Below are 27,066 nucleotides of genomic sequence, written 5' to 3'. Positions count from 1 at the left end.
GGACAATTAACCACTGAATGAACTTCTGAGGGCGTGCATGAGCTCCTTGCTACCTGAAACATTCCAAGCAGGACAGACAGGGATGTCTCTGAGACCAGTAACCTTCCATCCATGATAAGCAGGCATCTTTGTAATGGAAAAACAACACTGTTTATGTTGTCTTGTAAATAAAAACTTAGACCTGAGGCTATGGGGAGTGAGAGATATGTTGTTGCCCAACTGACTTGCTGTCCTGTGGCCCAGGGACAGGGGGAGCTGGGGACCACTGCTGTCGGTCATGAGCAGATTTGGGGGTGATGAGTTCAACTGTGGTTGGTCATGGGATCTTTAGACAAGATGTTCAGTAGTCTCAGCCTTGAAATCTAAGGATAGATAACTGAGTCCATTGAAATCCATGGGAGTTTTGCTCTGGATTTGGCAGAAGTCAGCATTTTGCCATTTTACATCTGCCCCTCTGGCTCTCCTGTGTACTTCTGAGGAGCATGAAGAGTCTGTGCTCTCTTTTGTTAAGTGAAATGATCAGTGAGTGCTGATAGCCATGAGACACACTGCTTCTGCTTGGCTTGAATCCCTTCCTGCTGGGTGGACAGCTTCACTACTGTGCCAGTGAGCACAGGGCAGCTGAGGAGCAAACCCTCCCTGTGGAGTGGAATTAAGTAGGTCCCTGCTGGCACTGCTTGCACACTGTCAGACTTTCCACAGGCATGAAATACTCACTAGTTTTTTTATTCAGTATAATGGCAGGAAGGTATATATGTATTTGTTATCCTCTTATCCAGACATTGTCACGCCTTAGACCTTCCTGTTTGGTAGACTTGTTCCCTTTAAAGAGGGCTTGGTGGCTTTGCTCCATCACTTCTCAGATAGGGAATTGCCTTTCATAACAATGAGTGGTATGGCTTTCTGTTTACAAATATTGCCTTTTTTTTCCTGGAAGCTGTGTACTGACAGCCCTGGGGCCATGCTTCCTGGCAAGTCATCTGGATTGTCCATTACTCACTCACAATAAAATTGACTCAGCTTTAGTTCATGTTTCTCAGAACCAGGACACAGCACTTGTAACGAGACAGAAATTAAACAAAGATTACATTTTCCCCTTTGCAGACTGTGACATTTGTTATTTCCCAGTGCAGTCCTACCCTTCCCTTGAATATGTGCAAGACATTGCAGTTATTTATCTGGTGGGATAGACAGGAATGAAATAGTCCTGGGCACATGATGTGGCACTGGGAGCTGTCCTGTGCTGGGCCAGGAGTTGGACTTGATGATCCTTGTGGATCCCTTCCAAATCAGCAGATTCCATGATTCTCTGTTCTGTGATTCTGTGTAGGCAAATGGGTTACTGTTAAAGATATGGAAGAGAAAGTTTGCAGGTTAGGTAGGATTGGTGGAAGTACAATGCCAACACATATGAATCTCAAGTAAAATGCAATTCTTGAGAACACAAACTAAAAAGTAAGCCAATAATCTTTGATGTAAATACTTGCCAATAGAGGATGATGGAGTTTTTATACTCCTCAAATTGATTCCACTTGCCTAAACAGGTCTTAATTTCTACATGTCCCTGTTCTCTTGTCTAAAAAACAAGACTTACTTGGAGATAGATTTGAAACTGAATCCTATTTCAGAAAATGGAGGGGTGTAAATACTGGGGTTCTTGTCCAGTCTAACAGCACAGCCTGGGGGCAGAATGAGCTCTGCCTGAATAGGAGGGAAAGTGATCTCTGTGTCCTCGTCACCTAGGGGGGTGGCTGGCATCCCTCCCTGGCTGTTGAGAAGTCAGCACCCTCTGTCCTGCTGAACTCACATTTATAAGAATATAAATGTATCACTATTTATTGTGTTATTAATGGAAATGGCTAATAAATAAATAAATAAATATCTGTTAAAATTTTAAAAAGCACTCAAGTTGACAAATAAATTTAAAGAACTGACCCTTAAATGAGGAGCTGTGATGAGGTACCTTGCAAGGATATTCTTGTGTGGGAAAGAGGAGGGAGCAGGCACAACTTTGTGCATGTCTGTGAGCTGATGTTTGGCTGTACTTGCAGGGCTTGTGACAGCTCTCTATTGAGATCAAAGATTCAGCTCATGTAAAGGTCAAAGCAGGGGCCTTGGGAGTATTTTCAGCTGTGCCCCCCTCCCACAGGCACAGCCTCTCCCCTCCTCTCCCTTTCCTGATGTATTTACAGCACCTAGGATTTTTTAAGTGTTGTCTACCCTTTGTGACTCCTCAAGACTCCTAGTTTTCATGTGACCCACACTATCTGTGCATCTTTATCTGGGTTGAAGATTATATTACTGTAAAAAAAAAAAAACAACAAATAAAAAAACCCAAGAACCTCACAACCAACAGAGCCATGGGTCTGCCTCAGGGACACATACTTGAGTCCTTCAGTCATGGTCCAGTCAGAGCTGACAAGCAGTTCAGTCTAGCAGCTTCAGTCTGTCGACTAAATTCCTCAGTACATGAAGCAAGGGGCTCACATTACTATTTTAGCTAGTAGTATACCATATGAAAATGATCCTGTGTCCCTGTGCAATGATGTAATGGGACAAGAATGCTGCTACAGCTCTTTTGCACTTCTTTGGGACGTGCATGGCACAAAGTTAGCTGCCTGCCTCATCTTGGGTGACACTGAGTCTGGTCCAAGGAGAACAAGGTCCCCTGAGCATGGGTGAAGTGTGAGGCCAACACTGCCAGGGTAAGGAAGTGCCAAATGTGCCTGCAGGATTAGGGATGGGGTCATTGTCTGGGGATGAAGGAGGTAAGGGCAGGTCTCTCAGGCAGCCCTTGAGAACATCCTATCTATCAGACTGTCTGATGCTGGAGTGGGGCTTTCTAAATGCTGGAGTTTTGTGGATCTTTCACTTTATATGAAACAATTTATTATTCTTTGGGTCAGCAATAGCTATAATGTACAAGGTGCTATGAGTCTAAGGGTGGGTGGATAAACTGTCCAGTGTCTGCTTCAATAAATGTGTACTGTTTTTGTAAGACTAGAACTCCTTCAGCAGCAGAGACAAAGTGTGTCCTATCTCTCCACATCATATAGTTTGTACCCTCCATAGTGATGGAAGATGGAATCTAGAGGAACCTAAACCAGATCTCCAGTGTCTGATGTTGTACCTGTACTAATGAGTAAATAAACCAGCAAGCTCCCTGTTTGCTTATTGTGATGTGTACATCATGGCCCAGCTGATTTCTGTGAGGATGATTCTCTTCCTTTCCAAATGAGGAGACTGCTCTTTGGGGATATTCTTCTCTGGATTAAGTTGTTCTGGAATCTGTGCTAAGAGTTCTGCAGGATGATCCAGGGGTGTGTGAAACACCAGGGCTAAGGCCCAGACCTCTCCCTGTTCACATTACCGGTACAGGAACAGTCTGGCTGAACAATGCTCATCTGTGCATCTTTCTTCTGCAAGAAAAAGGGACTGACCAGGATAAGGTGTCTAATTCTGGCTGGAGAGAAATTACTTTGCTTAGCCTTAGTGGATAATTTGGGCAGTTCTCTCATATCTTCTGTAAATCTGTTTTTAATGGTCTTTCTCACAATGAATCACAACCTGGGGCAGTGAACTGTACAATCTGAGCCTTACCACAAAGACTACAAGCAATACCTAGATAAATCCTAGCTGTGAATCAAAGTCCCTGCTGTTTTACATTTGCTCTGAAATGCCAGACTGTGCACTTTCCACGGGAGGCAGCTGGAATGTAAACACAGAGATGTCTGACTGCCAGCAGGCACCCTCAGCTCCAGCTGGGGATCACAGCACCTTCCTTGTATCTTTTCTGGCAGTTTGGGGGTTGGTTGAGACATTTTGCTCTCCTGCTTTCCAGTCCTGGTGGCCAGAGAAGAGCCCTCACTGCTTTCCTTTTCATTCCACACCCTGCATGCACTGGCTCTGTGGCTCCATCGCCATGCTCCTCAGCGGCCAGTGACAGGCTGCTGGCAGTGCACTTGATACATAACAGCACCCCTGCACTCCTTCCCCCTTCCTATCTCCTCAAACAGATGATGTGCTAACATTGGAGTTATGACAGCAATCCCAGCAGATCAGAGCTAAGCTCCTGAGTTCATAGCCCCCATCATTTTGCATGATTTCTAGCTTCTCTGAGTGGCTTCCCACACTTGTATCAAGAGATTTAAGATCTTGTTGCTTTTCTTATGACATCAATCCTTATCATCTGTCCCTGAGCAGGACCATATTTGCACTTGGACTTCATCTATTCAGAGGTGGAAAACTGTCCCAAAGGATGGAGCATCCTCGATTTCTACTGAGGCCTTATGTCTGTTTGCTTTGTGCCTCTGCTTCCACTTTTCACTTGGGAGTGGGCCAGAAGAACCTGTCCTTGCTCTTTTGCTGGTGGCATTTGTGGACCTGTTGGATTTATGACACTCCATCTAACCAGACTCACAAAGGACACACAGCCTTCCCAGATTTGGGCTGTAGCCGACCCCATCCACTGCCTTTGCACAGCACTGTGGGCATGAAAGAGCAGTGGCAAAGAGCCCTGGGCAGAGACCTGTGCTGGTCTGGGCTGGGGTAGGGTTCATTTTCTTCACAGTAGCTGGTATGGGGCTGTGTTTTGGATTTGTGCTAGAAACAGTGCTGATAACTCAGGGGTGTTTTTGTTATTGCTGATAGGGTTTACAAAAGTCCTCAAGGACTTTTCTGCTCCTCATCTCCCCCCACAAGCAAGGGGTGCACAATGAGCTGGGAGGGGACATAGCCAGGACATCTGACCCAGGGATATTGCATAGCATGTGCATCATGCTCAGGGTGTAAAGTGGGGTGAGCAGGAAGATGGATGGAACATTTGGAGTGATGGTGTTCACCTTCACAAGTCACAGTTAGGTGTGATGGAGCCCTGTTCTCCTGGTGATGGCTGAACACCAGCCTGCCCATGGGAAGGGGTAAACTGGTTCCTTGTTTTGCTTTGTCTGCGTGTGCAGCTTTTGCTTTCCTTAACAAACTGTCTTTATCTCAATTTTACCCTCCCCCATCACACTGGCAGGGGGAGTGAGCGAGTGGCTGTGTGGCTGGGTTAAACCATGGCGAGACCACACCAGCACTTTGGGGCAGATCCAGCCTAGCCCACAATTCTGCCAGCATTGCCAAGACAGGTAGCAGGGACAAGGAGGATGCACTGAGGACACAGGAGAGCAGAGATTGCACAGCTCTCCCCCTGGGGATACATCGAGTGGGGGACACCATCTTCCTGCAAAAGTGGTTACTTTCCACAGGCAAATACACAGGGATGAACTTGGCACCTGTCCTGCCATCACCCCATTGCTGTGCTCCAGCAGGACCAGTGGCTGAACTGGAGCACGTGTCTGAATGCTTCATTGAGTCAGGTTCCAAATTCATTTGAACAGTGGTAAGGAGGGATGCACCGTTTAAGTGAAGACAAACTGGAGGTGCAAATGGTTGGTTATTTATTTCCAGACATGGGTATCATGAGCAACATGGCCTCAAAGGACTGTTCACAGCCTTTCCCTGCTGTCTGCAGGGGTTTCACCAGCACTGCCCGGTGCAGGCTCCTGCTGACTGGTGTTGTGCCAGCTACACCCTCACAGGGCTGCTGCAAGTGTGGGAGGGGTCATGAACAGCACTGTGGGACTCAACTTCTTTACAGGAATAGTGACTATTAACCCAGCTGCACTGTGCCCCTACTGTCAGACAGTTGAGGTCTGGTAGCCAGGCCAAAGAATTTGGACCTCCTGGAGTCTGCTTCTTAATCTGGAAATGATACAGAGAATGCTTCTGCTCCAATGGAAACAAAGCCACACTCCTCTTCGTTTTAGTGGGTGATCCAGATTGCTGATTTGCAACTTCTTGTTTATTTTGGGACCATGCCTGGGAACATCACAGATGAGCCAGAGTGCTGCTGTGCTAGGTATTGCAGAAATACAGGAAAAAAAGAGACCTGGCTATAGCTAAATTTCAAAATGTTAATCCAGTGGTTAAGACAAAGCACTGCTTTAACTCTCAAATAGAGACTTGTTTGGATTGCAGTATGCCCTGAGGTCACTTCAATACTTGCTGTAGGAGCCCAGGTTAGGTAGATTGTCTTGCCCTGGTGGTGCTGACCTGGAGCAGGCATGGTGGGAATGAACACAGAGGAGATTGTGCTCTTGTTGCTACTTCTAAACAGATTTCCTACCTGTTGTAGTAGGAAGGTGGATGAGAGTGCATTTAAGACCATCTTGGGGGCTGGGGACAAAAAGAGAGGAGATACCAGAATGGAATGTAACTACTTCATCTCAACCCAAAAAACTTCTGTGGAATGTTAAATCAGCAGAGAATGAAATAGGGCTGTTTCTAAAACCATCTTGTTTGCATTCAATGAGAATGCAGGCTGAAGCTTTCATTTGCTTAGGTCTTTATTGGTATTTGCAGCCCTTGAAGCTGCAGATGTAAGCACAGAGCATGCCCAAGGCAGGGACAGGGGGAAGGAGAGGAAGAAAGACTGCATTGATCCATATTCATGTTTCCCAGGTGCTGGAAACCACCCAGTGCCAGATGGTGACTCAGAGCTAGCATAAGGGAAGGCTGCAGCTGATGCATGAACCCCTCTGGTCTCAAAAGCCTTTGGGTGAGCAGGACAGACTGCAGGATGCAGATGTCTCAGATCTCTCTCTCACTCTTTTCACCACAGAAATACCTGAAAGTAGTGCAGAATGAGTGCCACCTCTGTGGCAGCAATTTCCTCCCAACTGGGGACATTTTCATGTGGCAAATAGTGGTCAAGTGTGGTGCTTGTGGGTGACATGGGAGCAGATTGGAGAGATGAGCCAACCATTGTGATGTATTTTTCCATTATTTAAGCAGCAATAATGTCAGGCACAGCAATCACACCACCCTGACCTGCTGTTTAGGGAGCTATTGCAGTTGTTCCTGCAGTGTTTAGTTTTCAGTACGGAACATATTTACAGAAAAAAAAAAACAAACAAAAAAAAAAACAGCTGGAGAAAATTCTAGGCTTTTCTTTCTTTTTAAAAAAAAATTTTTGAGATGAAACTGCCCCAGGGTCACCACCCATGGTGAATGTAGGTCCTCTGGTGGCACAGGAAGTACTCAGTGCAGCTGGAGGCTGCTCCTCTATGTGGGCTGGGGCAAATCGGAGAACAGCAGCTTTTGGGTGCCCATCCCAGTGAGTGCCCAGGCCTGGGATGTTCTCTGATAACCAGTGTGTGACTGCTTGGGCTGGGGAGAATAGCTATGGGACAGTCCCCATCCTTGTGGGAACAGCCACCTGCTCTTAGGAGAGTGACACAAGAAGGGACAATGCTGATCCCAGCTCTTTTGTTAGGGCTACAGGGCTTTTTTGCTTGAAACCTGAGGCCCTAGTTCTAAAAACTACCTTTTACTTTGTGGATGCGCTACAGACTTTATTCTGAAATTTACAGAATCACAGGATACTTTGGGTTGGAAGGGACTTTGAAGATGGCCTAGTTCCAATCCCCCTAACATGGGCATGGACATCTTCCATCAGATCAGGTTGCCCAGGGCCACATCCAGCCTTGCTTTGAACATTTCCAGAGATGGGGTATTCACAGATTCTCTGGGCAACCTCTTCCAGTGCCCTCACCACCCCCTTTAATTTAAATAAATTGAAAGTATAGGTGCAGGAAGGAATAATTGAAGTCCAGCAAGTGTCTCCTCTCTCCTTCTCTCTCTTGTGGTCCTGCTTGTAAAGGAAGAAATCTTTTGGACATCTTCCCTAAGGCTATCTCTGTGGGGCACCCAGATTCCTGGCAGGTGAGACACCTCCTGAGGCCTCAGATTTCTTCCCCACAGAGCATAGGACTGGTGCCATGGGCATGGGATGGTCTGTCTGGAACAGGTCCTTCCTCAGCAGACTGAGGGCTGGTGGATCCACTTTACCTCAGTGGGGCTTGAACACCCCCATCAGCCTGGAGGAATGACTGGAATTTGCCAGGGGTCTGTGCAGGCAGACCCCATGGGTTTTGAAATGCCCTATCTGTGCATGGTTTTGAACAATTGGTAGAAAATGAGTAAAAATAAATAGTGCAGTTCAACCTCTGACCTCTCCCCTTTTGTACTCAGAAGTTCAAGAAATTCCAGGGATTGGGAGCCAGACATCTGTGTTTCCCCTTGGGAGGTGCCAAACCGTGTTCCTTCCGTGAATCGGGCGAGGTATATTTAGAAAATGAGATTCAGAAACCACTGGTGAGAGCTGCTGCTCTCCTGGTCAAATGTTTGCATAAGCTTGGGCACATATCAATATCTTCATGCACTGTGTCCTGCATACAGAAACATGAGCTGACAGGTATTCTATCTTGTAAGTTTGAGCTTGTGTTGTGGATGCCAATATTTTTAAAAAGTGAGGATTTGAGTATTTTTGGCCTGGTTTCTGAGCAGAAATACAGCCACTCTGTGCCATGTGGGATGCCCTTAATCAGCCAAAATGTCTGCAATGGTTACGAGATGGGCACAGAGTTTGCAGCAGTAAGGAAGCAAAGGCCAAAGGGTGCCTTAATAGCACTGGGCACTACTGGTTAGACAACCAAGTTGAGCCTAATGACACTTATGAGATCAGCTGGGACACCATTCAGGCTCTAGGGCCAGCTCTGCACACAGGGGCTTCCCAGCCACTGCCATCCAAACTTTTCAGGGACACAAGGAAAGGCCTGAGACCCTCCTGTGGGCTGGGAATAGCTAATCCACCCAGTGTGTTCAAGCAGGGGACTTTCCTCAGGCTTGCTGCCTGTGGAGACAGCTGGTCCAACCTTCCAGGCAGCCTTTAGGGGACTGCAAAGGATAATCTGGGTGGGTCCCATGTTTTTTCCATTTAACCCATACCTGGAGCCTTGGATCTGCAGCAGCTGCCTGCTTGGAGAGAGCTCTTTCAGCATCAGTGCTCAGAGCAGGGTCATGAGATGACTGCTGTTTCAGTGGCACTTTGTGCTCCCACTCTCAACTGAGTGGAACGGTTGTGTGTCACAAGAAACACTACTCTTACCTCCGACCTCAATGCCTAAACTTCTAACAGCATTGGAGAAGTACCACTGTGCAGTTTGAGGTTGAAAACATTAATTTTGACATGTTGAAGGTTCAGAGACATGTTAGATTTCTGCCTGGTTCTGCAGAACAAGGTTGTGATTTAATTTCATCAACCACGACCACCATCTGTCATGTTTTCAGCTTAGGACCTTGTTTCCCCAGGCAGCAAGGAAGGAACTTCAGAAGTCCCACAGCATGGCTTGTTCCTTGTGGTACTGCATGTGCTGAGACCGGGTGCCTGGAGTCAGGCACCTCTTGGGTGCACAGCTTGGGCTTGTATGGCGTGATAATGGGAGAAAGGAGCAGCTTGGGGTTAAAAAGATCAGAGAAGTTCTACCTTCTCATACTTCATTTCACAGGTTGAAAGAAATGGGAAACCTCCCAGTTTTATTATGGTACAAGTTTATTAGTGTTTGAGAGGAGCTACTTGGAGAAATGGTTAATGGATAAATAAAAAATGATAAAATAAGGAGATGAGCTACAGTACTTTGTTGTTTAGATGTATTCAGTTTGTCCTCCTGCTCTTTGGAGCACAGATGAGAAAAACAGAGAAATTTCAGTCTCCTGATGGCTTCTTTGGAACAGTTTGTGTTCAAGACATTGCTAAATTCCAGAAGAATTTCTCCTAAGGACCCAAGGAACAATTTGTGACTACCAAGATCCCTACCAGTTTGTCTTGTGTCCACGCTACATGTGTTTTGGATCCTGGTGACACATGTGGGATGACTGGAAGGTGGCTGTTACAAACTGTTCCTTGAGAGGTTTCACCATGACTCAGGACAGGATATACAATGCCATTAAAGTAACTTGCTACCAAGTTGCTCCTGCTGATCCATTGCCAGCTTCTTTAGCAATACTTCCCTGTGCACGCTCCCTCTCCATTTGCCATAAACAGGCGCTCCTGCAGTGAAGTGCAGCTGGAATCTCCAGTATATTTTTGCAAGCCATAAAGAAAAGCAGTCTGTCTCCAAAGCAGATTATAATATTTTGATATTTCCCAGGTCGCTTGTGCTCTCAAGCTTTATCGCTGCCCAGAGTCTTTCAGAAGAGCGCTCATCACACACGTGCCCTAAAAAATGTAAGTTCTGTGCTGGTGATATTTATAGCCATGCAAACTTGCCCATTTCTGCCTGTGTTGTTTCAAAATAATTCTTGAGTGATTGCATTTTTCATCTTTAGTTTATTTTTCTTTAGTTCTGAACACCGAACACATTTGTAATTACTGCCATTATTGCTGCTGGATGCCCTATTAATCCTAAAAATTGCACTCAGATTTAAAGGTAGAATTCTAATTACAGCTCAGGCTTGGGGAGAAAGGACAGCATTTGGAGGCAAATGTACTTACACAAATGCCAAGAGAAGTGGCAGCACACACCGCATTCACTTCCACTTCATAGAAATGTTTTTTCATTTTTAAGTTCTTGTATTTGAGCATCCCTTGCTGAAGCTCAGGAAAGGATGTGTGACATCCCGTGCCATTGTTTTTATGGGATCACAATGGCCATTCATAGCAGAGAATTGTTTTGGGATCATCAAGCTCCACTTGAATGGCTGCAATTAGTTAAAGTTCTGCATCTATCAGATAATTGCACAAAAGAATTCAAAATTGTCTTATCTCCAAAATACAGAGAGAAAACAGGAGCATGTGAATGTCACTGTAAGTGGTTTGATAGAACAACAGAAGTATGCAAACTCCTTACAATGTTGTGTAACATTTCTCTGCACATGCTCTCTTCCTTCTGCTTCTGCAAATCATACTTTTAATGTAATTATAGCTGCTATTGGCAAAAGGCACTGAGAGCACTAGTTGGCTTCTGGAGAAAAGTGCTGCTGAGATGGGAGCACTTTCAGTTCACAGGAATTTAAAAAGATTGAGAGAACACTTCTTTCAGCTTTATGCAGTCTGCTGAAAAATTATCTTATTGCCCCCTTGATGGTGTCTGCCTCTAGACTGTAAATAATTAATCACATCTCTTTCCCATCCCTTTGTAAGGAACTGTGTTATCACTGTCTCTGGTCACATTTTGTCCACTTTTGGAATCCCAGATGCTGAATCCAGAGCATTACTCACAGAGCTGTGAAAATTAGACTCACATGGATGCCTGTTTAGATGGGACACTCCTTAGGACAGGCTTGCAGGCAATGTGAGAACTCTGATCCAGCCAAAAGATGTGTGTATATACACCTATGTCTGCATTCACTGATCATGAACATATATTTGACTGCTCTGCAAAGATCTACCAGGGCCAGGTTGGATGGGGACCTGAGCAACCCCATCTAGTGGGTGATGTTCCTGCTCATGGCAAGGGGTTGGGACCTAGATGATCTTTAAAGTCCCTCCCAACTCAAGACTTTCTTGAAGTGTCCTAGAAAGAATTTCCAGTAAAATTGTTGCTCTAGTTGGCTTTTATCTCCTGCTGTGTGCAAGAGGGACAGCATTGCTGGCTGGGTTTAGGTGGCTTTCAAGGAAATTTAACTTGGATATTGAAACTGCTTTCCTCAAAAGACTCTGCAGGGAGATGCAGGCTGGCAGTCCTGGGCAGCAGATGGTTTTAATTCTCTTGAATTTACTGCTTGATGCCTCTGGCTCCCTCCTGCAATGGTATCAGTGACAACACAAGTGTTTGGTTTAGGGTTTGGCACGAACCTTTGGATTCTCTAAATCACAACAAACTAACCCATGTCTCTGCAGGCTCTGGTGGAAGGAGAGTTTTGCACTTTGCCTGGCACAGGCATTCTGCACTGAGGGGAGTTCAGTGCCAGAGAATTTATTATCTCATGTCCCATCCTTTTCCCATCCTACATCTGTCAGTGGGCCAGGCAGGAGGACAAAGCTCAGGCAGGAGGGTGTGATTGACATTATGCACCTGCAAAGAGGAAACTGCTGCCTGACTTGCGTGCTAGCTCTCTTTGTAAAACCATCTTCAAAACCAAAGAGAAGTGGAAATGTGTTTCTGAATTGAAATAAAAAAAAAAAAAAGAGCAAGCAGTCTTTGAATTTATCCTCCAGGGTTTGCTCTTCAGTGACAGATTAAGTGACAGAAGGCAATGTTTTCATAGTGCTGTGCCTGTGGGCAATCAGAGGAGAGAGGAGTTTGCAGCTGAGTGCAACAAGGGCTTGGTGAGACTTGGGTCTTCTTGTGCTGGATCACTTAAAAACACAGAGACAAAACAGGGCTTGGCTCCAGAGACAGGCAAAGAGCAGAAGGAAGAAGGGTTGCTCTCATCCCTGAACATTTGGGCACTAAAATGCAGAATTAGTGGTTCAGCAGTTTACCCAGCACCTGTTTTGGCTCCTGGCAAAGAAAGGATGTTGTGTTCCTGGGACACCTAGTCCAACTATTTTTATTTTCAGGATCACCCAGAAAGTCTGAGGCAGTGCCAGCAACAGAACTGAGATATTTTCAGTCTCAGCAAAGTACACTCACTAGAAGACAGTAAACATGCATTTCTTAACCCATCAGTTTGTCAAGAAACTTCAGAAACTTTAAGGAAGTTTGTCTGCACTTCTTGAACATGTTCACGGACCCAGGGAATAATTCAGATCAGAAAGGACCCATGGAGAGGACGTGGTCCAGCTTCCCATCCTTGCCTAAAGAAGACCTGAAAGCATCAGGGTCTAAGCCTGGAGTGTCCCTTCAAACCCTGCTGTTGCAGGGCTCTCCATGCACCCATTAAAATCAGCAAGTCTTTACACAATGACTTTAAATCTACCAGTATCTGGCCTTTCATTAGTATTGCCTCTATCTAATCTGATCTTAAAAAGGCTTGACCCTCCCTACTCAAGCTCTTACATCTTTGTGAACTTGGGGTTCCATCTGTCTCCTCTAAGAGCGGGTGGCTTTTGTTACCACCCCCATGAGGGGTCAGAGCACCCGACTGGCACAGCACCATGCCAGCCATGGGGCTCAGCCTTGGGAAGTGCCAGGTCATTTTGCCAAAGGAAAGTGTGTTCAGAAACCCTGGCAGGCACTTTGGTGGCTGAGCAGGCCAAGCAGCCCTCAACACCATGCAGGAATGTCCCCTGCTTCATGGGATTTATGCACAGATAATCTGAGCTGACAAACTGAGATACAAACCTCAGTGGCATTTCTGTTGTCCCTTTGGGCTCACCAACAACTGGCTCTATTTGGATGAAGCAGGAATGAGCTTTCTTCTTCACTGCTTTGATGCTTTGTGCTTATTTGGAGTCTCTCATTTCAGGTTTCTGAGTAGCAGTGAGCTGGCAGGCTCTTTGTACCTCAGGAACCAGCCTGGTGCAGGCAGCACCCTGCAAGTCCCACCAGGGACTCCGCATTTTTGTGCCTTTCCTGCTGGGTCTCCTTGAGACCAGCCAGCTGTGGGCATTATTTTTTTCTGCAGTTCCTGGAGAAGGGATATTTTGACACACTTAAAGTCCATGCTTTGCTTATTTGACATGCTTTCTGGGAGTGCCTCACACTGGGCTTGACTTTGAAGGAATTTTGAGAAACGTTGCATTCTTCCAAGTCTCATATCCCAAATTATGGCCCAAAAAGAGCAAAGAGGAGACTCTGTAGTGGTTCTTGCAGTTTGGGCTGGGATCTAAGAAAGCCAACTGCCCCTTCCCAGCCCTGGGAAAACCCATGGGGAGACATTAGGATCCTTCCAAAGGAGCCCATAGCACCACCAGCTCCCAGTCATTCCAGAGGGTAAGCCACAGCATGGCATTAATGAGGGCAGTAAAAATCTGGCATAAATCAAAGTGCTTTGACACTCTTTTTCACTGTGTACACAAACACTATGTTCCAGCAAATCAGTGAAATCAAAGCAGCACTGGGGGGTCAATTCAGCATTTATGCATGTCACTTGCAGCAGACCGTGCCTATTGAGTATTAAAATCTGAAATAAAAAGGCATTTACAATATTTCTGAAATATTCAGGTCTTTGATTAATAGCTCCCTTAAGATCATCCAGATGTGCTTTTGCTACAGCACCATATGCATTTAAAAAAACAGATTGTTTCTGTGTGAGAGTATCTGTCTTCAGTGAGGGATGAACATAGCTGCACATTGGGGCAAGAACATGTAAGAAGTCTGGTGGAAATCCTGCACAGGAAATGTTCACCAGTAAAAAATGTGACCGGAAAATAACAGCAACATTAAGAAAAACAAAATTTATACTCACCATTGGTGTTCAGGGGCTTCATTTTTTAAACTTCCTCCTGCTAAGAAACAAACATCAAACCAAACAGTCTAATTAAGGAAACTTTGTTGACTTGGATAGCTGGTGAAAAAGAGGAGCCTTAGTTAATTTTTGAACTTTGTTTGTGCACATTGTTTTGCAATGTGCAGTGGGACACTGGCCTGTGCATTCCCTAGATCTTTGCATACTTGATGTAAAAGTCATTTATCACTTAAGGGTATGGTCATATTGGTGTCATTAATCATTCCTCCTGTTAGGACAAGGTAAGGATAGGTGTAAAAGAACTGGAAACTCATACATTAATTTATCAGTGAAGATATTGACATGGAGAATCATATTCAAATGAGAAACCTAAAGGGTTTAACATTGCCTTTGCAAGGTTAAATACAGTGCTTTAGAACAAAAAACAGACAAAGATGAGGATCCAGGCAGAAGTGATGAGTTCTGGCTTCCCACAAAGTCATCAAGGGCAGACTTCCTGGCCCATGCAGGACTTGACCCACAAGGACAGATCAGACTTTCAAATTACACCACAGCAATCATGATGGCAAGGGCCACAGCATCTTAAACCTTTCTAACCCAGGGCTGCCTGTGCCAGCCCAGGTGCTCCTGCAGGTAGTGAGGTGAGGGAGCTGGACTGACCCATCACCTCTGCGGGTGCAGGAGAGCCATTACCAGCTCCAAGATGCTGTTGGGGTGTGGGAGGGTTGTGCACTGTCACTCCCCAAGTCAGGAGCTGCTCCTACCACGTGTACTGCTTTAGCCCCAGGGACATCTTTCATCCTGCAGTCCAGGACTGGGCATGGAGCCACACTCCAGTAGCTTGCCTGGCACAGAGGCAGCAGCTCCCAGCTAGAGATGACAAAACCAGCTTGGCTGGGGGTGCTGCTCACCACTCCCAGCATCCCAGTTCCCATCACAGCTGTGATACACGAGATACTCACATGGGCTTTCAGTTGCTGGTTTAACTGGCCACATCTTCACTGGAGTTCAAGTTCCCTTAGGAGGTAATAATGAAAATGTGCAGTGACAGGGAATTCTCATCTGCCATGCTAATTTAATGACTTGCTATAGAGCTAGTTAGTTGATTTGAAGGGCCAGGTGAAATAGTTTATCCAATTTACAGACTTAGCTGCCAAGGGGGCACAGGGAGGCAGGGCTGTGCAGCAAAATTCAATATGAGCCATACATAGCTTTGAGATATTTTCCCTGTGACTTTCTGTTGCAGTCAGACTTTGGATTTCTGACTTTCTGACAACAGGCTCAGCACATAAACACAGTACTTCCTCCAGAAGGTTTTGTTAAAAGAGGTGCTATTAATAAATAAGAAGGTTACTTGATTTTGAACGTTTTCAAAGGTTGGGGCTGGACAACCTGGAAACCTTTTGTCTCTTGTGAAAGCTAGACTTGGGTTGCTACAGGGAGGGAAGCAGAGTTCAAAGTGTGAGGTCCTGTTAGACCTGGGCTCCTGGGGCCCATTGCAGTGAAACACTGATAGAAATCTGTGTGCAGTGATGTTGTGTGTGGCATGAAACCTGCTGCAGGGCAGGTATGGGGAGAGAGGGAGGGAGAGAAATGCTGAGGATTATTTCTGGTTTGTACCCAAGGGTGCCATTTGTTCATATAAGTATCCATAGCAGAATAAAATGCATTTTATTGAAACAATTTTTTTTCTCTTGCTGGCAGCTATTCCACTCCAATTATCTCTTCTATCGTATCCCTTGAAGGCAGGCTCCAAGGTAAACAAGTGAAAAGCTGACAGCTGGAATGCAAAGCCTCAGCTGAGATTGAAAGCTTTTACTAGAAAACATTCTGCACATTTATATTGTCTGGGGTATTAGCAGTGGAAACGAAAATAGAGATTTCTTAATCTCACCAGAGACAACACCTTGCTGCCCCACCTTTGAGAAATCTCCAGTCCACAGCAAAGATTTAATCCATCTTAATTAACAAAGAACCCAAGTAGGCACACTCTCCACTTGTTCCTGATCTGGATTTCCCACATTCCTGAGTTTTGGTATGTAACTTGCTAAGAAATTATTTTGCATTTGTAAAGATTCACTTGCTATGAAAATACACTGTAAAGCCATATTGATTTAGCCTGAAATTTTACTTCAAAAGAGAAGATTCACATTATGTAGATGTGTCTGGCTTCAACCTAATTTCAGAATAAACCATCTTTTTTTAAATTGGGATTTTTGATTTGTTTTTCACTGTAGTGTTGGATATTACAGTATAAAATTTAAAAATTACGTCTTAGCAAAGCAGTAGTTTGAGAGAACATTACTTTTGTGAAGACATGAAATTTCAGTATGATTCAAATCACCATGCTCTCTGCAACATTTTGATCCTGGGTGTGTTTTCTCTCTTCTCCTTGAAGACCTGTTGGGCAAGTGGGAGAGGAGAGAAAACCATTGTTGATTTTTTGCCATGATAAGGGCAGCATCTGAACAACAGATCACTCTGAAGATGTGCTAGTGCAGCCTTCTGCTTAACCACAGAGATATTTTGAATTTCTTCTACTGGTTTTTGGACAGAGGGAAAAAAATCTTGATGTGTCTGGGATCATGTTTGCCAGAAATCCAGGTGACCTTCTCACCCCCTTCAGAGCAGTTTAGATTTAACATTTCTACAGAGAAAGAACAAAGTCCAGGCTCAGGCTTGCCTCCAAGATGGTTCTCAGAGAGAAAGTCATCTCCTGCAGAGTGAACCTCTGCAGCAGTGCCATCAGCAAACGGACACATTGTGAGACATTGTGAGGCACTGCATGGAAAAAGCAGCAGTGCCAGGTTAGAATAATGAGATCTTGTCTGCTCCTTGACCTTGCTTGCACAGGCATGTTCCCTTTTCATGTGTTTTAAACTCCATTCCTTGGATCAGCTCAGTGCCCTTGCGCCTGCTCAGTTTATCAGGTCAGGTCAGTGATCAGGCTTGAAAATCAGCCCAGCCAAAAAACCCTAAAATCTGAGCTAAACCTATTTTCCAACCAGATCAGAAAAGCCATTGCACAAAACTTCCAGTGCCACTCAGTAAAACTGATGAGGAGGGAGAAGAAGACTGCAGGGATGGGACAGTGGAAGAGCAGGACTGTTTATTGGCAGCTCAGCCACTGGTGCTAAGCCAGGAATAAGCCACATCCCTGGAAGAGTACAGTTTGTATTTGCAGAGTCTCCTGGGACTCTTTAGTTCCAAGTGGTAAAAACTTCTTATACGGATGCCATCATCTGTGCTCAGCGCCCATCTACGAATGCCATGAACATATCTGGGTAATAAGAGCACATCCACCCCGATGACGCTGCCCTGGGCCTGACCCACACAGAGGAGAGGAGCAGCCACAGCGCACAGAACCGCTTCCCATGTCGTCAGCCTTCCCCAGCCCTGCCCACGTCTCCCGTTTGTGTTGTAAAAACCCCATTTTTCATGGATGACAGTCAGGGAGCTCCACATTTGGCCTGTACAGCTCAGCAGCTGGTTCCCTGCTCGCCCGGCCGTGCTCTGTCCGCTCCCACTGCAGACCAGGACACCCAAGGACTGCGGCTGCTTTGTTCCTCCCAGCCTGACGCGCTTCCCTCCAGAGGGTGGGAGCTGGGCTGGCTGGAACCACAAGCAGCTGTTCAAAGTCTGTGCAGAGACAGAAATCCCCAGCTGTAGCTGTCTGTTCAAATAAACGCTCAGAGGCCAAGGCACTGCAATATGAGAAACACATTCCTAGAGGACATGGATTCAAATAGGGTGGCATGTGAAGGGATCAGGGGAGACCATCCCCATGGCTGTCAACAGGGTACCACACAAAAATCAAAGTTCTGAGCTATGGCCACCTGCAGGAAGTAGCAGGTGACCTGAACTTGATTTTAAAAGTGAAGCATTTACCAAATTGCATGGGAAATCCTGGTATTGAAAATATCCTCATTTTTCCTGGTGAAAATCTAAAGCTTAGGATCCAGCTGTTTTTCATGAACAACCTAGGGAGCTGAGAAATGAGGAGAGTGTCTCACAAGTATCTTCCTCATCTCCTCTCCCAACCCCAAGGCTATGGAATGCTAAAAAAGCATTTGGTAATTTAGATGGCCTTTTGACTTTTCTGAACGGGGTATTGATTCCACCTCTGAAGGAAGTATCCCATTCAGAGCACTGCCACTTCTGTTTGTCCCACTGTGATGCAGAAGCAGAAAAAGCAAGGGAAAAGCATCTGTGGAGGACTTAGCTCAGAGCTGGAGCACAGTCCTGGATGCCCCCTTGCAGGAAAAATCTTCCATGTTTGCCTTCAGGCAGCTCTAGAAATCTGAAGTGGTGGGAAAGAACAGGGATCTGCTTCTCACCAGCAGCTGGCCCAGTGGAGGGAAGCCAAATGTCTGAGCATGGACATCTGCAGAGTTGCTGCCCGTGTTCGGGCCAGCTGTCTGGGACTCCCGGTACAGTGACCAGAGAAGCTGTTTGAGGATGTGATTCATCACTGATGCTGTGGGAGCCTGAGTCAGGGAGAGGAGATGCCCTGTTGCAGTCTAGAGGAATGACTGCCACAAAGGGTTTGGAGTGAACTCACGGGCTTGTCAAAAGTTGGGTTTCTTGTTCATTTTCTGCCACAGGGTCAGTACACTGGGCTCATGACCAGCTGAGGTGCCTTCTCTAGAATCATTCACAAAGAGTCTTGAGGATGTAGGGTGATGTGCCCAGGCAAAGGCAGTGGCAAGAGGCAGGAGTCTGCTGCACATTGTTCACTCTCACCCTGAAGCCCTCACTGGAAGCCTCCACTGCATGGTCCCCAGGGAGAGGATGAGTTTCTCCAAAGTTCCTTTGGTTTCTGGGTGCAGGTGAATAATGGTGGCTGCTTGGTTGTGTCAAAGGGCTGCAGCTGGCATGAGGATTGTTAGCACAGAGTCTCCACAGTGCCACAGAGCTGCCCTCATGGATCTGCCTGCAGGGCTTGGCCATGTGTGGGATATGGCTTGGACACTCTACAGTGCTGCAGCTCCTGGGGCCCAGCAGATGTGGCACTGCAGAGAATTGGCTAAGCTGGGCATGGGAAGGTGAGGCAGCTCTCCAGCTCTTGAATCCACTGCAGAAAATTTGTGGGAGCTGGGGGTGCAGTTGGGGCACAGCTGGGCTCTGCAATGGAACAGCACAAAGGCTGTGGCTGTGGGAGCCAGGAAGGCTGGGATGTGAGAAGGCTGGGGAGGAAGGAGTGTACGCAGGACTGTGGTGTCAGTTGTGCTGGAGGTGTGAGAGCAACCCTCGGAAAATGAAACATTTCTGAATGTGACTTCTGATGGCAGACGTTTTGGCCATGCCCCAAAGAAGGCATGGTGATTAAAATAGGTACAAGGCCATGGTTCTACTCTAAGGGTTGTCAGTACAGTTTGGGCACCTCAGTATGAGAGCTACACGATTTACTGTACCTATAGCATGGTGTGTCCAGACTCACAAAAAGGAACAGATAACATTGTAAGACATTTGGAAGGTGAATTTGGAGAAGGAACGGGGTGGTGGCTTCTGTTTTGATCCAAAAGGAGCATGGCAGTGAAAGGGTTGCGGCCTCCAGTTCAAATGTGGAAAGAAAGTGCTGAAACTCTTTCCAGGTCTGTACAAGGTTATGATCTTAGTCTTGCATTTCTGTCTTGGGCAAGGTTGAGGAACACCAGCTGCTTTAACAGCCTTTGCTCCTTCTTTCAGGACAACTTCCTTGCCATGGGGACCTCACCTGAAGAAGAGTTTTTTGTGCAATTTGTGCTGCTTCTCACAACTTTTGGCCAGCACAACCTCGCTGGCACTTGCCCTGCTGCATGGGAAGTCGAGCTGCACACCCAAGCTGTGAGATCCTCCAGAGAGAAGATGCTATGCTCAAATAAAGTATGTTAGAGAAAGTATAAGGGGATGAGGCAGGTGTGTGTGGGCTGAAATGGAAAGCCAGGGGCTGGTGTGATAGATTTATGACAAGACTGGAGGAGAAGCTGAGGAGATCTACTTATTATAGTTTAAAAAATGGTCCCATCAGAAGACTGCCAAGAGTGCTCCACTGTGCAAATTTATGACATGCAGTGGGAGTGATCATGTGCTCTTTACAAGCTAGCTAGAAAAACACCCACTTTTTTGCCATGAATATTATTCACAAAAGTGCATTAGAATTCTTGTTCCCCCAACGAAATTGTTTGCCTATTAATGGGGGGAAAAACGCTCCTGCATTAATGATGACCAAAAACTGACTTGATTTTTGAAGTTGCAAATTTGAGTTACAATATTAGTTTGAAATTCTTTTTAATTCCAATTTTTAATTTTAAAGCAAATATATTTTGTTTTTCAGAAATACATATAAGCCTGGAAAATCTATTCTTTCCTTCTCAAACATATTTTACAGTGGGATATGTCAGATTTTCTTCTTAGCCATTATTGATACCTGCCAAGAAAAATAGCTTGCATACACTGCCACATAACCTAAATATTATATTATTTAGTACTAAAAAAATAAATATTTCAGGGTTCTGCATTTAAACAATTCTGCATTTTAAGCAAATATGGGATTTGAAGCTTTCTGGAAGATTCTTTAGCAGCATGGCCATGGAGCATTTTGCACCTCAGTCCCCAGTGTCATAAGTGAGGGACCATGGCCAGAGAACTTGCCCTGTGAAACACTTGGGGGGGGTGTGGGAGTTCTCAGTCTAAAGGGAAAAAAAAAAACCCACAAAAAAAAAAAAAACACAACCAAAAAAAAAACAACCAAAAAACCCCACCTTTTTGTGAAGCCTGATGTCTGGAGCAGGTTATCTGGAGAGGTTGCACAGAGTGCTGGGCTGGCTGGTATGCAAGTGAGAAAGACAATCCTTTCTAGCCAAGGGTTAGTTACTGAGAAGAAGCTGAGCTGTGGGCTCTGCATTAATGAGATTTTGGGAGGGAAATGTCAAAAGGCAGTAGTAAGAGTCCCACACAAATGTCAAAAGTTTTGAACCTGAGCATTTCTCTGTCCATGTCCCACCAGGAAGGAAAAGGATTTGTATATATGACAGCAAGATAAACATGTCTACAACTGAAAAAAAACCAGACAAAATTCAAGTAGATCAATGTCATCTCATGTATCTTATGATGAATGTACTGAAATGACTGAAGCTTCATATTAAGGGGCAAACCTACTGCTTTACAAAATGTCTTACGTCTCTGTTTTCCCCTTTTCATCAGGTACAAAATTGGATGGTGACTTCTCCTTACTTTGGATTAAAAATAGCCATTCATAAGGGCTAATGGTGAATTCCAAGTCTGAGTGTACAGTGATACAACATTAAATTAGGGAAGAATTTATCCCTAAGAAGTATTATTGTTGGTGGGGTTCACAGGTTGAAAACCAACTTCAGCCCCTGACTAGAATTGCTCCTCTAAATGTAGCACATTTTTTGGAAGCCAAACAAATATGTTATATGCACGATAAGTAGATCATATTCTCTTTTGCACTAGTGGCAATTATGGGCTGTCTTTTTCAAGGTTGGATTTTATATGTGAGGGGCACGCATATAACATTTCACAATAACCTTGACTCTTCAGGAAAGCATATAATTACTTTAAAATTATACTTTATACACATTTTTCTTAGTGAGTTTTTAATAATAATTTTGTGAGTGTCCATCACCTTAGTGTTTCTTCAAATCCTCAAGCACAAAGCTGGAAAACAGTGACCAGGTCTTTGCAGAAATCAGTGATTTTCGCATTCATTTATTGTCGATTGTAAGAAATAAGTTCCCCTACACTGCTAAACTCAAAAATCTCTACAAGATTTCAAAGAACCCCCTAATGCCAAGAAATGTGCAGTAATAAATTGTCTTGTGTTTTTTTCTACAGCCCATGAGGACAGAATAAGTTCAAGGACCCGACTGCATAATTAGTTTTGAGATGAGTAGAATTCCTCTATTTTAGAGGCACCTTACATTTGAGGCCGATGGGGGATAACAGGGTCAAGTAGCAAATAATATAATAAACTCACTGAAATTTATAAATCTGCATGTTAGACTGAAGAATTTGCTTTCATCTTCAGAGCATCTGCTGCTTCTCAGGAGGGCATGCAAGAATTTTCCTCTTTCCCTTTCTTTTTCTTTTAAATTTTTATCACAGGGACTATGTTAGGACATAAGAAGCTGCACTATTTCTTGGTGTCTGTTTTGGATTTAACTGACTAATGATACTGGAAACACTGACTCTTCTCATTTTCTGTATTTAATGTTGGTCATGCTGTGGCTGAGAAAAAAGTAGCTCTAAGAAATGGCCTCAGTTTGCATGACTGTGAGGGAATCTAATTTATGCTGCATGAAGAATAAACATAAGTATATAATTTGCCAGGGCTGCCAGTATTCAAAGGGGTGGATTTTGAAGATTTAAATTGACTAACAAAGTTATCTCGTCTGAGGAGCTCAGAGCCTGGAGAGTGGAAAAGATGGATTTCTTTCAGGCACAGATACTAAAACTATCCAGAAATGGTATTCCAAAGAAGAAAATACGCAGGAAATGGCAATGCTAGGGTAAGTAGACAGCAAATGAGGTTCAGTGAAAGAAAGAACATAAAAGATGACAAATAGATATAGCTGTGTCAGAGGTCAGGAAGAGGAGATGTAAAATGAGAACTGCTGAGTGGGGAAATTAGTTAGACCTGAAAGAAATAAAGTGGGAAAATGTTCTTTCCCTATATGACTAGAACAAGAAGAATGGGAAAAGCACCAAGTATGGACCAAGGATGCTCTAGATACAGATCCCAGAATAACGAATTGACACTTGAGCACCTAATGTGAGACTTAAGCATAATATAATCTCCCAAGTCAGCTGCCTCCCTTTCTGTAATGATCTGGCTGCAGTTCAGGTGTGCTCTTCTGTTTGCATGTGCCCATGCTGCCTTCCTTGCATGCTCTTACTTGCTGTGCAAATCCCAGCTTCAGGGGGATTTGTGAGGTACAGATTATGTGTGGCAGGCAGGTTTGCTCAAGATGACATTTGACAGCACAATAACAATAGAAAGTAATGCACTTCTACCCCAGCAGTGGAAAAACAAGGGGTGAATGAGCAAACAAGGCAGTGAAAGCACAGAGGAATGAATCAGATAATACAGCATAACCACACAGGCTGCACACAAGGTCAAGACCACAGAAATGAGGGTGGGGAGAGCTGTTATTTAGACTAAGAGGAGCTGAGTTTTTAGCAAATGTAGTACAGCCTGGAGTTAAAGGTCTTCTCAAAGGCTGGTCTAGGAAAACTGTTACTGTGGTTGGCTAAATCTGTCTGATTCTCTTGCTTCCAGAAGTTACAGCATAAACCTCACTCTGGTATCATTTTGGAGATTTACCAAAAAGCTTTCCTGCTGTGATGTTCAGATAAAATGCCCTGCTTCAACTGCCTTTGCAGGTTCTGTCCCCTTCTATTCTGGTAGTCAGTGGCCAGGAGATGAATCAGTACTTGGGGAGATCCTGTTCCCTGTGTTTAACTTCCTAATAAGACAGAGGCAGCCAGGTATATTGATCCAGAGCCACCTGTGACACCACATCTGCTCTGCTGTTCCTAAGGACTTGGGTATAAGTACAGCTCATGCTCTTGTTGGGATTGGTGTGTTGGGGAGGACAGTGGTCAAAAAAATAAGACTGAATTTGCATTGAGATGATCTGAAATAAATTCTCAGCTTGACTAAGATTTTATTTGTCCCTGTCTAAATGAACAACAACAACAAAAAAAAAAAAAACAACCCAACAAAATAAAACACTTCCAGGCCACTCATTTGTTACTTACTGCATAGCATCCAGAGAGAGGAAATGTATAAAATATCTTGTGAACCAGCAAGACCTGCTAGGAAACTGTATTATGTTCCCCTCTGTTCAACAGACTGGAAAGTCTTAATGTTTCCTGTCATCTTAAACTTCCTCTTTGCTTTATAAATAATTCCTGGATGCAAAACATTTTCTAGTGCCTTGGCCCTGCACTGAGGAATGCATGCTGAGACAAACTCCCTGAGACAAAAACCACTCCAACAATTGTCCTCTTGATGCACTGCCAAGCAATGGAGATTTTCAAGCAGCCCCTGCAAATTGAAATGCAGCTATGGAGATCATCATCACTTGGAAAAAAGGGAAATTGCATTATATGATGAAGGGTTTGTAGAAGTGGTGAAAATAACTTCCTGTATCTCATGCTGATTTGAATGGAGAAACTGAGCCAAATTGCCATTTGACCTTGATTAGGGCAGAAAATCTGGAAAAGCACAAACCAGTGCAGAATATCTTCTCTCATACACCCAGTGCTAGGGAAAGGTCAGCCCTGGATCTTCCCTGAGAGCATCCAGGACCCAGAGCTGGGAACAAAGATGGAAACACACCTCGAGTCCTTTCTCATCCCCCTCTCTGCTCCTTGAGCAAATCCCAAGAGGTGAGTGAATCTGCTGACACCTGGTGTGAGCTGCCCAGATCAGCAGGACTCCCGGGAGGTTTCTCCTGGTGTTTGCTCCAGGGTATTTCACCTCCGCTCATTCAGTGTGGGCAGAGCTGGGACACCACAGCTGAATCCATCAAAACCAAACTAAACATGCTCACTGCAGCAATCCTGCTGCTATTTCATCAGGTCGATATGTAATTGTTTCTGTTGCTGGAAGGCTCCATCACCTCCTTCATTAAAATGCAAATTTTACATTAATTAAAAATGCTGGGAGCACTTGCACAATTTATGACCAAATCTTAGAGTCCAGAAACACCCACACTGGGGAGGGGCAGCAAGACAGTTTTGAAGCTGCTGGAATAAATCCTTATCTCAGAATACTGAGGATGTTTTAGCTGATAAAGGTTCTTTGTGGACTTCTAAAATTAATTTGTTCCACCTACATTAGGAAACAGACAAAGCAGAAGGCATTCAAGCAGAATTATATTCCTTCAGACAAATGCATCTGAAACTTTTCACACACAAGAGAAAGGAAGAAGAAAGATCTCATTTTATGCTCTGATGCAGCATTAAGTGATTTTATTTCTTCATAACCTTCCTTTCCCAACCAGAAATTTTACAAATTCCCCTGTACAGCTGACCTACTGTTACAGCACTGGGACCTTGTCTGCTGGGATTCCTCAGTTTGATTGGAGTAAATCCCATCTGCTCCCAGTTAGTCAGTAAGGGTAGAATTTCTCCTGAGATGTGCTGGGGTGAATGGGGAGCTGCTCCTCGGTGGCACATGACAGGCCAGCAAGAGGAGACCCTCAGGCTGTGGCTGCTTCGTTTCCATGCACTGAGCTGGGACCTTTCTAGCAGTACTCTGCCCTGGGGGGAGGATCTGGAGAGGTGCTGGGGGAGCCTGGGCTCACTGGTGTTCCTTGCTCTCTTACAAGTATGGCTGCAGGGGGGTCTGTGTCTGGCAGGGGGAAGGTGGGAATGGTTGGAGTGTGAAACCCTCTGAGAGCTCATGACACGTTCATGGCATGTGAAGCCACCTGTGGCATCTTGGCATGACTGGAGCCTTTCACTCTACCCTAGGGGAGGAAGCTGTGTGATCTCCCTGCTGGGCAGTGCCTGGAGTGAAGGATCAGGCTGCAGGAAATCTTTGCTCTTCTACCACAGGACACCTCAAAGCTATGTCAGAGGCTCTACCTCCTCATTCAGCTAGCCCAATTTCAATTTCCAGTGCCTTCACCTTTCCTGAAAACCAGGCAGACACAGCCTGAGGGTCTCATCTTGCTGACCTGGTATGTGCCACTGAGATGTAGCCTTTTCCCTTATTTTCTTTAAGCCATCAGCTCTTTCCACCTGGTTTACACCCTTCTGCCCCAGGGAAACCTGTGGCAATGCTGGGCCTTACTTATTCTGTGCATGAGCATATCACAGTGTGTCACTTAGGGAAAAATATCCCTACAGCTGCATAAATAACCCTGATGTGAAAGAAATCTGCCTTGGAAGTGAAATAAATGGCAATGGAGGATGGCAGGTCTGAGCACATCCTGGCCCTCTTGTAAGAACAGGAGAGGCAGGAGTGTGACCAGCATCCAACAGTGTATGGGAAGAGCTAGGCAGGCTGGCACAGGGATCTCTCCCAGTGTGCCACCATGCCCCTGGTGCCTCCATGCCCATGTTTGAGGTTCCTGTTTCTGTTCTTTATCTCCTGGAAAGGATAAACACACACACCTAACTCCAGCAGCGCCTGTGCAGAGCCTGTTTCTGGTGCATGTATAAATCAGCAGCAATTCCTACCAAGGTAAATTTTGTTAGTCATTATAAAATTGTTGTAAGTTAGGTCAGAATCCAGCTCCTGAGGGGCTGCTAATGGGCCCTGGGGAGTCTGGGTATGTGTGTGTACGTGCATGGATACGTAAGCAAGCGGAAGGGAGGCCAGGACTCAAACCACTGCTGTTATTCTCATTGCAATGCCCCTCCTTGGGGACATGGGCTCCTCTGGTGCCAAGCTCTCTACAAGCCAGGAATAAAGCAAAGGTTCCTTCTGCAAAGAGCCCACTCTGGTTTACTGACAGCTGTAACAGGTAATGATATGGAAATGTGTGAGTGTGGAAAAGCAGGGTAATTATAGACACTTGCCTCTGCCCAGTCTCAGAGGGCACAGTGGCACTGCCGGTCCCAGAGCACGTGTGCCTTTCTACAGATGAGATTTGTGACTGCAGATGGGTGAATTTCTGCAAATTTAGGGCATTGCTGGGTCTGGTCTGTTATTTATGCAGAGTGATTGAACACAGACATTAATTTCTGTGAGGCAAGACTTTTTATGGCTCCCTATGGATCACAGAGTGGATACTGGATTGCTGTCCTTCTGGTCTTACATAAATCATCTACGAGAATCCAGGATGATCTGAGACTACATTATTAGGATAGTTTCCACATTCTCAGCTCTGGTACTTAAACACAGTAAATAAAGAAATAAAAGATGAT

The 27,066-nt window shown here is 45.1% G+C and overlaps 1 protein-coding gene and 1 long non-coding RNA gene across 2 annotated transcripts in view; one reads left to right on the top strand and one right to left on the bottom strand.

The window, feature by feature from the left end:
- Nucleotides 1–1,229: 1,229 nt before the first annotated feature.
- Nucleotides 1,230–26,208, top strand: LOC146767787 (uncharacterized). The gene is made up of 3 exons (XR_014953553.1): nucleotides 1,230–2,705; nucleotides 10,035–10,111; nucleotides 19,867–26,208. It is a non-coding gene; the product is annotated as an uncharacterized LOC146767787 (long non-coding RNA).
- Nucleotides 16,431–27,066, bottom strand: part of HS1BP3 (HCLS1 binding protein 3) — a 140,604-nt gene continuing 129,968 nt past the window's right edge. Inside the window, exon 7 of the mRNA XM_085574487.1 lies at nucleotides 16,431–16,578. Coding sequence (XP_085430613.1) covers nucleotides 16,446–16,578 — 133 coding nt within the window. The 3' untranslated portion in view covers nucleotides 16,431–16,445. The remainder of the gene's footprint in view (nucleotides 16,579–27,066) is intronic.

The sequence above is a fragment of the Lonchura striata genome, chromosome 3 (genome assembly GCF_050655825.1).
Source record: "Lonchura striata isolate lonStrDom1 chromosome 3, ASM5065582v1, whole genome shotgun sequence".
Classification (NCBI taxonomy): Eukaryota; Metazoa; Chordata; class Aves; order Passeriformes; family Estrildidae; genus Lonchura; species Lonchura striata.
The sequence above is the reverse complement of the archived record's forward strand: the minus strand, read 5'-3'. Positions and strand labels throughout refer to the sequence as shown.